The sequence below is a fragment of the Marmota marmota genome, unplaced genomic scaffold (genome assembly GCF_001458135.2).
Source record: "Marmota marmota marmota unplaced genomic scaffold, marMar, whole genome shotgun sequence".
Classification (NCBI taxonomy): domain Eukaryota; kingdom Metazoa; phylum Chordata; class Mammalia; order Rodentia; family Sciuridae; genus Marmota; species Marmota marmota.
This window is the reverse complement of record NW_026000174.1, coordinates 36,533,155-36,548,656: the sequence shown is the minus strand read 5'-3', so window position 1 is coordinate 36,548,656 and position 15,502 is coordinate 36,533,155. Positions and strand designations below refer to the sequence as shown.

The following is a 15,502-nucleotide window of genomic DNA, read 5'->3' as shown; positions in this document are numbered from 1 at the left end:
GAGCTCTTACCTAGAACATGTGAGGCACTGGGTTCAATCCTCAGCACCAAATAAAAATAAATAAAATAAAGTTATCATGTCCATGTACAACTAAAGATATTTTTTAAAAGGTAATGTATTTCAAACCAATAAAATCATTTAAAATTAGGTAATTTTTGAAAACATGCTCAAATAAATATTTTATTCAACCTTTTTTGATATTGGACTTTGAAGAGAATTTCATGTTAAATAAATAGTAAATGTCATTGCAAATAATGAAAGCCAATACATGACACTCAACTTAATATTTTAACAGGTGTCATTTACTCCATCCAAATGAACTCCAATGAAAGATTTCTGGGTCAAGAGGCAAGGTCAGTGTACGTGACAGAGTCTGACAAGACTTAAAAGGGACAACGCTAGCATGATTGTGAATAGCTTTGCACTTTGTGATTAGTGACCTAGTGAGGAAAGACATGGCTGTCGAGTAAGAGAATGAATTTTAAATTCAATGTCCAACTATGATAGCCCTCAAATATTGACTTAAACACTGAGCAACAATTTCTTATATATAAAATGGGAATAATAATATCTATTAAAAAGGTAGTTGTGAGAATATAGTACAATTGTATATAAGGAATCTAGAAAACATTCTAGAAAATGAATAGTAAATATTTGATTGCTTCTAGCTTAAAATTCCTCATTTATAATAAAATTTAAAATCATATGGCTTGTAAAAAATCAAATAAGCAAACAACATTAATAATATTATAACAATGGCAATTTTGTTGTTTACATATTTGCCCTCTTCCTTACCACATCACCATACATTGTACCCAGGATATCCAGGTGCTTGTTGGTTTTTGTTTTTGTTCCAGTGATCGAACCCACTTAACCATTGAGCCACATGCTCAAAGCCTACTCCTTTTTTGTTGTTATTGTTGTACCTCAGAGGGCACTTTACCACTGAGCCATATCTCTTACCCTTTTTTATATTTTATTTTTAGACAGGGTCTCCTTGAGTTGTGCTTAGGGCCTTGCTAAATTGCAGAGACTGGCTTTGAACGTGAGATCCTCATAGCTCAGCCTCCTGAGCCACTGAGATTACAGACAAGTGAAGATCAAGTTTTGACCCTTTTCTTCATGATTCATTGTGATAAATAGCATCCATTCTATGTAGTGATGGGCAGACTTTTCATGTTCTAAAAGAAGAGTGTTACAGATCATTATCATTCAAACCATGATCTGCAGATAAGGAACAACATTACCATCACCAAGGAACTCCTTAGAAATACAAAATTTCAAGCCCCATCTCAGATCTACTGTATAAGAATCTACACTTAAGCACTTAAGCAAGAATTCCCCAGTGAATTTTATATATATATATATATATATATATAGAGAGAGAGAGTTAAGAAGATAAATACATTCCTGAATTTTAGTAAATTTCCAGATATACTTTGATGGAACATCAAAAAGAATGTAGGGGGAAATTACAAAACAAAAAACAAACACAGTCTTACCTTTGTTTCTGGCCTAATTCCAGAAGCTTCTGAACATCAGTTTTGGCAGATTGCTCATCATTTTTTAAAGACTGACAAGAAAAGTGGGAAAAGGAAGTCTTATTTAGTGAAATACTGAGGCTCACTTTCCTTTAGGCTACCTCATACATGGTATGACTGCACTTTTGACCTGTGACAGAAACGTAAAAAGGAGGCCCTAATGGTCCTCATAGCTCTAAAGATCCATACAGAAGTCTGTGACACCTTCCAGTGCATATCACACACTGAGTCAGAGGGGTAAGCTTAGACTCAGCTTTGAGAGGCTTGATAGAGGAGAAAATACTCTCCAAAAATCTAGGTCTTTTTCTAAGTTAATATAAAATATATCTTCTACACTTTCTTTGAAGTTTTACTGTGTTCTCTGAGGGCATGTTAAACTAGCTCTGGCATAGTTTCAAAAAATACAAGGAGACACAGAAGGCCTGTCTGTGTAAGTCAGGAAATAACACAATTAAAGATAAAAGTAGTCAAAAGGCACATGCCTGTTTGGTCTTGTCCTGTTATTATTTGTCAGTAATGTATTAGGATCCACAAAAACATAGGGCCATGTAAAATTGTAAATGATCCCTACAGATAGGGTATTTAAGAAAAGAAAAAAAAAAAACTATATACACACACACACACACACACATACACACTATCTCAGTCATTAGAGTTTATATACTCTAACAAATTCAGGATTCTGAGGCCATCAATTAAAGAGAAAAGATCCCCAGGCTTTTTCTCATTAGGGACACTGTCATATTAAACCTTCCCTAATACACTCAATAAACTATTTAAGAGAGTAACCTGTCATTCTTGACATTAAAAGTTCAAATGAAAAGGAAATACAATTGTTTATATAGCAGCTTTGACAGGTATGGAAATAACAATAGCAAAAGGAAAATGCTTTGTTTTCTTAATATTTATTTAATAAATATCTATCATGAATTATGCAAAGACTTGTGCCTACCTTCACCCATTTTTCAATCTCATGCTTAAAAGAGAACATGAATATAGTATGATAAGTATTATTATTAAGATGTGGTGGGATGAACTGTGCATGAAAAATCTCCTCCCTAATAAGACTGACTGAGGTGTTCATTTGGAAGCAGACAATAAACAGTGTTCTGTCTACCTGGTAAGAGTAGCTTCACATAAAATACAAGGAAAGCAGGATGAGGAATTCAAATGGAAAAAATGTCATAATTTGTGAGATTTACAGATCAAAGTCCATCATGGTTGTTGACTTGGGGCAGTTCACAAAATTAGCATTTTGACCTCCTTATTTGAACGCTAAAGATGAAATTTCTAAGCAGCCTATTTTAAAAAGTAATCTGACTCAAAGAATTTAAGTAGACATGTGAAAGCATTGAGAGAATAAGTGCAATAAAATATGCTTACTACTTTTATAATATGGATCAGAAGAAAAGCATGAGTAAAGGGTCAGGAAATTATACTTGGCAATTTTTATTTTCCCTTTTTTCAGATTCTCAGCACTCTTCAAATCCCTCAAAAAATAAAAAAAAAAAACAAAAACAGAACAAAACAACAACAACAACAAAATAATTCCACAAACCTGATGCAGAAATGGAAGGCATATGTACACAGATGGGATCAGCAAGGCCAATCCAATAAGAAGACCTAGGTGTACTTTATTGTCATTTTTTCAGCAATATCCAGGGAAGCAGGGTAAAACTCTATGAAAATAATCTTGTTCCTATAAGGATACTAATGGTTTATATGAAAACTATTTAGCAAACCTGTTTACTTATTGTGCTATATTATCATCCCATCCAGGTGCTATGGTTACAAAGATGAACAGAACTTTCATCCTTGAACTTTCAAAGTTCCTTCAGCTTATATTTGAAAAATGCTATGTACAATGGGCTATATATTTACTAGTAATTTTGAAACCTGGAATACTATTTATTATATGTATGATTTCAGGCACTTCCTGTGGCCTCTGTGACCCTTGCTACCTCATTTTACAATGATTATAAGATGATCTTAATGCTGTGGAGATTTTGCTGAAAGAATTTAGCAAGATGAAAAACATCTTGCATAGTGGCTGGCACAAAATAAACAAAGGCATCTTAAAAATCACAACTACATTTAAGGGTAGAGTTGTTAACTTTTCAAAAACTATAACTCCATGAAGATATACATTTTAATCAATTTTCTGTAATTAGATGCCTTGACTTCTGTAGAGGGACTTAATGTCCAGGGAGCACTGTGAACACTGACCTCGCCTGTTCATTTAACCACATGCTTGCAGTATTTGCAATGTGCCCGATGTTCCATGACTCTGAGAGGTTCAGATTTCTTGAAGATTCTTCCCCATCTTATTCACCTGGCAAATTTCCACTTACATAAAGTACATCTCAGGCACTGGTTCCTGCAAAACTCAAAATCAATTTGCACCCCCTTTCATCCTGGTTATTGTTTGCCTAGTGCTGTGTACATTTCCAGCATGATGCTATTATTGCACACTGCTATCATCCTGCTACCTCCCTCTGTGTCCTACTGGGTTGTGGATTTTTTTTTCTTTTTCTTTCCTTCTTTCTAGATGTCACACAATATCTGGAACGGGAGCTTGAACACTGGGTTTAAATACCAGCTCTGTCCCTCAATTATCTCTGTGTTCTTACTTTCTTTCTCTTTTTTTCCCCTTAACTCTGCTTTCTCATCTATAAAATAAGACTTAATAAGCCTAGCATAGTTTTCATGTTGGAAATTCTAGAAAGAATATCCAAAACAGGACTTTGACCAAGTTCAACAAGTTCTGTTGGTTGCAGATAGCATCATAATTATCCTCTGGGAATAGAAAACTGTGCAGTAGAGTGTGGGCAACAGTAATTCTACATGATTTATTCAGTTACAAATAGAAAGAACCTAGAGCTGGATTTCTGGCATTTAAACTTTGGCTTCTTTTGTGATATTCAAAATAACGTGGTTTTTTTTCTTTTTCCTGTAAACACAATTGCTTGTGTGTAACAAGGAAATCACAATAAAAGTATTCACTTCATGGATCTCAGTATTGCATCATGCAATATACACAAAATTCTTAGTATACAGTAAGTATTTAATAAATGCATCACTTAAAGTCCAATATTAAAACATTACAGGTATTTCAGAAGTATTTCTTATCTGAAGTAGACTTTATTTCCTCTTTAGTGATTGAGATTTCATTGTATGAATATATTTTTTACAGATGACAGTCTCCTCTCTAAGGCATTTACCCACTTCAGTAATGATGTTTATTAAGGAATCTTCAGAGCTCTCCTAGGGGGTATTTAATATTCTCTTCTAGATAATATTCCTATATTCATTTAACTCTTGGTCTAATTACTTTTCATCATTTTATAATATGAAAAACATAAGGGTCAAACTGATCGTAGAAGCTGAGAGGAATTGATGGTTTTACCAAGCACACAATTTTCTTCTTTTTGTAGTTGCACACCTCAGATCCCTAGACTGCATTTCAGATGGCATTTCATTTCAAAGCTTATATAATAATAAATAATAACCACCATGGCCAAGCTCAAAAAGGTATTAAAATCTGCTTTAAAATGCATATTAATATGGGACTGCTCATTCTTTGCTGCTGAGCAAATTAGTTTTCATCTCACCTGAAGGTTGACTTTAATTCCATCAAGCTCTCTTGATGTCTTTGTCAGCTGACGGAGGATGGTGCTCCGCTCCTTAAATACTTCTTTCAGCTGCTTTTCTAGCTCTTCATAGTCCTGTCTAACACAGAAAGAGAAGGTGTGAGAGCCCTCAAACACTCCACTTCGCATCAGTCACAATCAGGAACCATCATATTTTAGTAAAATCTAGATAAAAATCTTAATCACTTCATATAGAAGAGAATTTTTGAAAAAAAATAATATCATGTTATCTCAAAAGTTTTTTTTTTTTTTTTTTAAATGAGAGGTATTTAGGCTCCAAAGAATTTCCATGGCAATATTTCACAATTTCTTTATACACATAAAGCATAAACATAGTTTAGCATAGTTTACCAGATAATTCTTGGAAAACAAAATGGATATTTTTCATTATATCACTAACCTTTTTTCCCCCTCAGATCCTTGAAATGTTATAAGGAGGGTGGTGATTTGGAGATATATGTTAGACACACAGAAGAGTTTTGAGACTGAGGGAATAAAGGGTAAAGCCTGAACATAAACCAGGGTGTTGGTTTCTTTCCTAGTTCATAAAGAAATAAAACTCATTGAAAAGTGCCCCCTTTCAAACATGTCTAAGAAAAATAGCTGATATAGCTACTATCGGTCAATAAGTTCAGGAATTATACCCAAAAGATTAAGTTACTTCTTATTATTTACCCAAAAGATTAAGTTACTACTCTATAATTCCTATTCAATAAGATAATAAGAATGAGTGTCCATGTTTGTGTATGTTTGTGTGTGTGGGTGTGCGTGTGTGTGTTTGATGAGTGGGGAATGGGGATAGAAAACACGTGATTTGTAGTGCAATCTAAAACTTTACCTGATAAAGGAAAGTCACAGTGATTAACTGGAACACATAGGAGAGCTTCAAATCCTTTCTGGAAAAAGCTATATGAAATATGTAGGATGTATTTTAAAAGACAAATAGAAATCAGTCATATGCAAAGGGAAAGCACTTCTAAATATTAATGAAAATAAACTTGCTGAATTTTTTAAAAAGTGAATAAATCTCAGAAGGTTTGAGACTTAATTGAGGGGCGGTGGATTTGCTGATGATAGAAGAAAGTAGAAGGATGTGCAAGCCTTGTGAAAGATGTTTAGGAGTTAGGGCACTGTTAGGAAAGTAAAGCCATCCGATGAGGGTCTTTAATTTCACTATTTGCAAACTTAAGAGTGAATTGGGGCAGAGAAACCCCTGGTGCGGTACTTAGAGAACTTAGCATTGCAATAGTCCAGGCAAAAAATGGCCCTGGCCTTAAGAGACCAGAAGCTGAAACAAAAGGGATGATTAGTTTGATTCTAGCCAAACATTGGTAAATAAATCGATAGGATGGTTGTTTTTAAAATTATTTTGTCTCTGTGTGTTGTGGGTTGAGTGTAAGGTTGTTAGGTTATAATGATGCCATGTTTTGGGCTTAGGTAGTACACTTGGATACAGTCCTACACTGAGAAAGAAGTCATAGGAAAAATAGTGTTTTTAGTGAAATATGGGCTGAGAAGTTCAGTTTCTAATATGTAGAAAAGTGTCTCCTGCTCTGTAACCTTTACTTTTTTTTTTACCTGTAAAATGTAACATTGACTTCATCCAATACTTTATGTATTAAATGGAGTAACTTATATAAAGTTTTGAACTCAAAAAAGAATGAATTTGAATACATATGTATAAAATTTCTATTACTGAGATATTTGATAAATTTTATAATTATTCTGCAGAATTATAAAAAGCTATATCCACAAGGAGCCATAATAATAATCAATAAATGCAATGGGTCTTGAGAAGTTTTCTGCTAAAATTATTTTTCTCATTTGCTAAATGCCAGTGTCTATCATTCTTCACAGTCTTCCTGTTGAAAGGAAACTGGAATGGACCATTGTTAAGACATACAATATTTCTTTTCTCTGGTCTTGAGATTTTTACTTACAAACAATAATTTGTCAGTAATCAGATGGTTATTAATGCCCCAGATATCTATTCACTCTCACTGCCAACGCTAACTAGAAATGGACAAGTCACATTTTCATTTTATTCCAAATTCACTACTACTTCATGCTTCAGTTTATTTCTCCCAGAGAATGAAAATATCTCCAAAGTGATCTTAAGTAACAATGATGTAATATTGGTAAATAATGTGCATGGACAACATTTTAAATACAGCATGGTGTTATACACACCAACTCATTAATATTCAGTACAACTCCATGAGATAAGCACTAGTTATTAACCTTATTTTACAGTTGAAGAAATTAAATCACAGGGTCAACAAATTACTTACAAGGATATGTCACCATAAAGGAAACTGTATCAATCAACCGCAGGAGTTCAATGTCTTGGCCACTAGGCTGGAAGAACATGCTGACTTGAAAATGAATTAATCACAGTTAACTGTCACTATGCCTGTCATATAATTCGTTTTGTATTACTTCCTTCCTGTCTATTACGTATATCAATTTTCAATATTAAAATTTTTTACCATTTATTATTTTAAATTAAATTAAACTGCCATGTTTCTTTGTCTGATTTTTTAAATAATTTGTACACATTTCTTAATTCCATAATTGTATTTGGTCTTCAAATAACTTCATGGGTAATAAATCAACTCCTCCCAAATTTCTTTTACATAGACATTTAGACATATTTTGCCTTTTTGCCATTTAGATTGTTCTCTGTGAGTTGATTATTTTCATACTAATGCACAAACTTATTTTAACTCTATTTTTTTGAGTTGTCTATTCTGATTCACTTATGAATTTGTCAATCTCAGTGTCATATCATGGTTTAATTATTAAAATTGTGTTTTACATTATAATACTTCCTATTTTTGCCCCCCTGTTGTTTTGATTCATAGTTTTATTGACAAATTTTATATTTCGCTTAGAAGCTTAGAATTACCATGTCTATTTCATAAAACACCTGCAGGGAGTTTAATTGAAACTGCATTCACATTAAAAATTTAGAGAAATAGATAATAGTTGTTCATCTTCCCATCCAAAAGCATAGGTTGCCTCATATGTTATACTACTGTTCTCCTATGATTCATCAATGCCTTACAGTTGTGACATAGACTAATTATGCTTTTGTTAGACTTACTGCTGTTGTTGCAGTTAAACTTTTGCATTTAATTTCTAATGAATATTGCCGATTCATTAAGCTATTAATTTTATAGGTTGATCTTTATTCCATAAATTTTACTAAACATCCTTATTTGTTTCTGTATCCAGTTAAATCTTTGGGCATTTTTAAGTGGGAAGCATTTTTGATGGGTTTAACAACAATATTTTCTTTTTTTCTTTAAGAGCTATAACTGTTTTTCTTTACCAATTCTATTGGCAATAATACCCAAAACAATATTGAATTGGGGAAGTGGCAGAATGAATACCTTTTATCTTGTCCCTTTCTTTAAGACAGAAGTCTTAAAGAAAGTCTTATACTTCCTCCCTGAGTAATATGTTTTCTATAAAGTACTCGTGATACTGTTTTCTCAGAATATTATTTAAATATCTTTTACTGAGGTATAACAATCACAGAATGTCACACTTCATGAACTACATATAATATTGTTATATATACATTTACTATAATATAGGATATTTAATATAGCTTTCACTTTAGAATCTTTCTTTGACCTCAGTCATCAATCACCTTCACCTTCCCCCCTTCCCCTCAAAATAAAACCAATATTTTTATTTTTATTGTTTTATAATAGTTTCCATTACTTTGTTATTGTTATTCCCATGTAATCATCAATATCATCTTTTGTGTTTGACTTGTTTTATACAGTATTGTTTGTAAAATTACTCCATGTTTTATAGACAGTTTATTGGTTGTTACTGTTATATAGTGTTCTGGCAAATAATTATACTGTAATATATTCCAGTGTGGATAGACACTTGTTTTTTTTTTAATTTTCAGTTTTTTACTGGTATTCATATGCTGCAATGGATTTTTGGTATGCACATGGTTAATATATGAATACATTTATGCCAGGTGGAATGATAAAAGTAGGGTTCCTGAAACATAGGGCATGTATATGATATATATGTTTATCTATGTATTTGGTAAATTTGACCAAAAAATTGTACAGATCAGTTTTAGAGTAGGAGAGATGGAGAATTTAGATTTCTTCCCACTTTTGTCCACACTGGTATTGTCAGTATTGTTTATTTTTTTTAATTAATTCTATTAATTGTGTAACAGATCTCCTCTTAGCTATAATTTGTATTTTACTAGTGACACAGAGAGAGCATGTTACAAAAGATGATATTGACATGTTATCTTTTATGAAATGTTTGTTCATGACTTCTGCCATTTTCAATGGTTTTTGTTATTGATTTATTGGAGGTATTTATATACTTATGTATGCGCTTTTGGTTTTTAAATATATTAAGAATAAAATTACCAGTTTTTTTGAATTTTGCAGTCTCTTAATGTTATCTTTTGAAAAGTTGTAGATAACATAACAATAGACCAAATTATTAATCTTACATATTAGGATTTTCCACTTTATGCTCAGTGTAACAAATGTAGTCGTATTTACTATATTATGTCCTAGAAGATTATTAAGTAATTGGTTTTCTTGTTTAACCTTTCACTTCTTGGACCTGTGAACAACTTGACATTGTATTTATCTGTGTTGCACATGTTAGGGGTTAAAATGAACTTATTTTCATATGCATATACAGTTTTTGTCTCAGCAAAATGTATTGAATTTATAATGAATATTCAATATTTCAGTGTAATTTCTTCATGAATAAATTGTATAGGTATTTGTTTCTGTATTATTGAGTCTGTCAAATTAGTCTGTTTGGGAGTTAGGCTGTAATTCAGTGGTAGAAAACTTGCTTAGTCTGTGTGAGTCCCTGGCTTCATGTATAGCAATGAAAAAAAACTTAAAGTTCTCTTTGTCTATCTTTTTGTTAATGTTTATCACTCTTAGTTGTTGTGGCGTTTTGAAAGTGTAACATATAAATATCCAGCATTCTAAAAAGGTAAATTTTATCATTTTCTTCAAGACTGTTTTGAATATTCATGATTCCTTGAAACTTCATATACTTTTTAAAATTGGTTTATCAATTTCAATAATATTGGGAGTCTGTATTAACATTTTGAAAGTACTGAGCTTTTCATTTCTTCAACAATTTATATACTACTATTGACTTAGAGCTTTCAATATTTTCTCTCAACAACATTTTGTAATTTGTATGGGTTTCATACAATTTAGATTATTTCTAAATATTTGAAAAATTATGTGATTATAAATATTGTCTATTTTAAACGTTCATTTTCTTAAATTTATTTTTATTAGTTAGAATCAGTTATACATGACAGTAGAAAGCTTTTCAATTTGTAGTACACAAAAGGAGCACAACTTTTCATTTCTCTGGTTGTACACAATGTAGAGTCACACCACATATGCAGTCTTACAAGTATCTAGGGTAATAGGGTAATAAGGTTCATCTCATTCCACCATCTTTCCTGCCTCCATACTCCTACCCTTTTTTCCTTCCCCTTTGCCCAATTAAAGTCCCTAATTCTCCCCATGCTCCTCCATACATTATGGATTGGCGTCCACGTATTAAAGAGAACATTTGGCCTCTGTTTTGCGGGGGATTGGCTTAATTAAAAATTAAAAAAAAAAATAAAAGCTAGATCTCTGTGGTATATGATGAAAAGAAGACTGCAGATGTGGACCCCATTTCAAGGGCAATCCTGTGATGCAAAAGAGAAACAGTAAAAATTAGCAGTGGACGAAGGTTAGGAAAAAAAAAAGGTTTTGTTCATATTTTTGGACAAATCCTTCAGACTTGATCATTTTTCTCTGTTGAGTAGAAAAGAATTAAGAGAGAAGTTGAGAATGAAGGCCCAGGAGAGAGAGAGACTAAGAATTGGTGCAATCTCTGGGGGAGATGGGAAAGAAAGCATCAGGCACAGAACTGTTGAGAGGAAAGACAAGGAGATAGATGTGGTATGGACAAGAGTCAGTGGGAGGCAGGAACTGAAAGGATTTCCACTGGATAAGCTCACTTTTCCCTGTGGAAGAACAAGCCAGGTTATCTGCTGACCGTAAAAAACTTGGGTTTGAAATACTCACCCAGGGAAAGAAGATTATTGGTGGGATTTTACATATAACAGTAATAACAGATACTGTACAGTGTTGAGTAAGACACAGCAATCTCCATAATTATCCAAACACTGATATGAAGAAGCTTTGAGTAAACTTTATATAATTATTTAGCTCTTCTTATAAAAACAATTAAAAATAAACATTCATATTCAATTTTATATGGTCACATATAAAATGGAGATTTATATGATTTTACATTTAGTAAACTAATGATTTCTAAAGTTATTTGTAGAATTTTTGAAATTTTTATATGTATCTTCTATAATGATAATTGATCTTCTTTTCTCTTCATTTATTATTGGGGATCATTCTATCATGTTCTATAGAATTGGTGATATGAACATCCTCATCTTATTACAGATTGCAAAGGGAATAACTTTCAATCCTTCACTACAAATATGGTATTTAGTGCAGACATTTACAATCAATATTATTTCTCTTCCTCCTCCTCCTACCTCTTCTTATTTTTTGATAAACTCTCAAATGTAGAATGTTTATTTCTTACTGTCTTAATAATTTCAGGTTAATCATGAATAGAATTTGAATGTTATCAATTGTTTTCATTGTGGTAGTTGGTATTTTTTGCTCACTATTCTTTTGTTCCTATCTTCCTTTGCCTCATTCTCATTACACATAAAGACAGATTAGAAATCATCACACCTTTCAGGGGGTCATGTGGCATTCCAATGGCATGCAGGAGAATAACACCCCAAAGTTATTAAATGTTGTTTGTATTATTTTGCTCAGTCTCTGTTTCTTGTGCAAATGTAATTGAAGAGATTATACCAGATAACTGCTTAAACTGTAGGCTTTTCAAAAAATAAAACAGGAACAACAGAATTGATTTGACCCATATCCTAAAGCAGAAACACTGTCAATATTTCAGCCTGAATTTGAAAAATAAGATTTTTATTTTTAAATTAAGTCTTAAAATTTTGTGGTAATTTATAATATAGCAATAGCTTAGCAAATGTTTGTCTATTAAATGCATTCATTTATGCTTTCACATAGATTTTTCTTTTATACTGTTAGTGTGCTGAAATACATTGATTCATATCACACATATGGTTTGATTCATTAACTCAATCGCAAATTGTTGAAACAAATTTTAGGCATAGTTCTGCTATATTCAGTTTTCTGATATTTTGATTATGGTTTTTATGTTTATTCTTATGGAAAATTGTATTTGCTAATGTTCTTTCTTATAATGTCCTCCTAAAGCTTGATATTCCGGTTATGCTTAGTTCCTGAGATGAATTGGAAAATATTTCCTTTTTTCTATTATCTGAAAGAGTTTGTATGACATTGATAACCTTTATTCCGTGAGTGAGAAGAATTGGTAATTAAAATAATATGGCTTACAATTTTATGAGAAAATATTTATTTAAATAGTCAGATTTATAACTATTTAATCGACATGTAACTATTCAGATAACCTAACTGTTTCTATTTCAATATCAGTAATTTACATTATTTTAAATATTCTTTTTTATTTCATTGTTATTTACTTACCTTAAGTTCTGCATATAAGCTATTGTTCTCATCTCATTGGGAAATTCTCCAATTTGGTTAGACTAACTCTATGATCATTTACTGGAGATAAATAATGTTTTTTATGGTGAACTAGCTGTTAGTTTGTCAATGGATATGACTGGGCTATATGACTTTGATCCTCCACAGGATAGCCTGGGTTTATTCATACATCACTTGATCAGGGAACTTAAGAGAATTAACAGAAGTAAAGTAGTGTTTTTCAGGTTTAGGTTTAGATTTAGCACAACTTCATGTCAACCATATTGTATTATTCCCAAAGTAAGTCACATTTCCAGGCTGAACTCAAGAGGAAGAGAAAGATACTTCACTTCTTGACTGGAAAAGCTACATCATCCTATTGTAAATGGACATAAGCTTAAGAAAAATTATGGTCTGATTTGCAATCTGTACAGAGCCCTAAGTGCTTGGTTAGCTTCTCTGTGATTCATTTCTTAGAAGTTGGCCTTTTGAATGCTTGCCACAGCATGCACTGAAGGTTTTTCAATGCCTTGTAAAGCATCTTTATTTTGCATTTTGTCCATTTTTTTTCCATTAACTTCAACAAAAAGGTTTTTCAGCAAGAAGATTGACAAATTTGTCAAGTTTCACTGAAAATGAACACTATTTGGGTCATTATTTCATTAATTATCTTCTTTATTTGCAAAGATAATCAATTGTTTGCTCAAATCTAACCTTTTCTCCAGCTTTAAATATATGCACACATTTATTTGATCCACTCACTTTTATGGTCCCAATTAGATTATAACTCCTAAAATATTTATGGCACTAAGATAATTGATCTTTTTTATTCTCTAATCCATTTTATCCATAGCTTTCAGATTTAGATTTTTTTAACTTAAAATTCTACTTGGATCAACTTGCAGTCCATACATCAATGACTTCTTTGGCTATGTCAAGGTCAAAGCTGTCTGCTTTCTGGCTTAAACATATTTTTTCTCTTGCAGTTGCCTTTTTCAGGATTCATGTATTTCCTCTTATATATTCTCTGTTTATTTATTAATAAAATTTCTTGAGGATATTAAATATGTTTCTATCTTGTGTGAATTTACTGGATCTGAGATTAAATCAAATCTCCAAGTAAACATTTGCTTAAATTATTTCTAATCATCAGAAACATCCATCAGCCATCAAACTCTTCAACAGTCTTCAGCTTCTAACTTAGGACATGAAACCTCCACAATAAATCCAGCCAGTCTCTTCCATTTTTATTCTTTTGTCAAAGATTTCTATATACATTCTATATTATTCATCTCCATGTTTTCCCCATTGCTGCTGTGGTGGAATATAATGAATGCTGCTTAAATGGCTGAGGTAGAAGAAGTTAACAACTACTTAACTCTACAGAGAGAAAAATAAAATAAAATAAAAAACACACACACAAAATAAACACCACCATTAATTTGAGTAGAGGTTCTACTTTGTTCTGCAAAGATGTGGACCTACTTTATTTGCCTCACCCCTGTAATTGTTACATTTCTTCTTTCAAGTTGACTAAGCATACTTGTGTATTCTTCTTTTCTACCTTCCCTTCTTTTTTTCTTGTCTTTCTTTTCTTCTTTCTTACCCTTTCTGCTTCCTCCCTCTCTCTCTCCTGCTCCATTTCCTTCCTTTTCTTTCTTTTTCTTTCCTTTCCCTCCCTCTTTCCCCTCTCCCTCCTTCCCTCCCCCCTTCACTTTTCTTTCTTTCTAAGCCATTTTTGGAACTATGTCTGAACATCATAAATGTCTTAAACATAGTTTCTGCCTTTGTGGATCTTTTAGCCTAAATGTGACAGATGCAGATATATAATTACATTAAAATGGAATATATTTATGCTGAAGTGCTAGAAGTGTGTGGATCATGATAGATAATATCCTTATTGCGCAACTCAGGTAGTAGTGATCTCCTTCCATTAAAGAAATCCACATCTGAGAAAGGATAACTGGCTATTTTCAAAAGAACTGTTAAAACAATCAATAGGGCTAGGCATGGTAGCACATGCCTATAATCCCAGTGGTTCACAATGCTAAGGCAGAATAATAGCGAGATCAAATCCATCCTCAGCAATTTGATGAAGACCTAAGCAACTTAGCAAGACTCTGTCTCAAAATAAAAACAAAACAAAACAAAAATTAAAAGGCTGGGGCTGTAGCTCAATGATTAAATGCCCCTGTGTTCAATCTCCAATACCGCCCCTCCACAAAAAAAAAAAAAAAAAAAAAAAAAATCAGTAAGATTTTCTGTGACATTGGCACGGAACGTGAAGCCATAAATCACAAAGAAAAATAGCCTTACTGATGCATGATCAAAGTTTTTTATTAGTTTCATTTAGGTACACAAAGCAGATGAACCCATGGTTGTGCATTCTGTTTGGCGCATGAAATGAATCTTCTGGATGGAGACTGATAGGGCTTACATCAATTTAACAAACCTCTGAAGCTGAGTAGTTTCAGAACCCACCATTCTGCAAATTCTACCTAGTCAGAAAAAGACTCTAAAGGGAGGAAAAAGTTTATGACCTACATGATATCTCTGAGTCTACAGGGGGACAATTTCAAACACTCCTTTAGAATAATAAAATCACTACCTTTCATTTATGTTATACTTTTCTTTTCAAGACTTCTCAGTGGTTTGAAAA

The 15,502-nt window shown here is 32.4% G+C and overlaps 1 protein-coding gene across 5 annotated transcripts in view; it reads right to left on the bottom strand.

Moving 5' to 3' along the window:
• The window catches only part of Luzp2 (leucine zipper protein 2), a 482,138-nt gene that overhangs the window by 278,972 nt on the left and 187,664 nt on the right, over positions 1-15,502 (bottom strand). For all 5 annotated transcript variants that reach the window (XM_048788510.1, XM_048788508.1, XM_048788507.1 and 2 more), the window contains 2 exons: positions 5,153-5,270; positions 1,503-1,573 (listed from right to left, as the gene is read on the bottom strand). In XM_048788510.1, the coding sequence (XP_048644467.1) occupies positions 1,503-1,573; positions 5,153-5,270 (189 nt within the window). The remainder of the gene's footprint in view (positions 1-1,502; positions 1,574-5,152; positions 5,271-15,502) is intronic.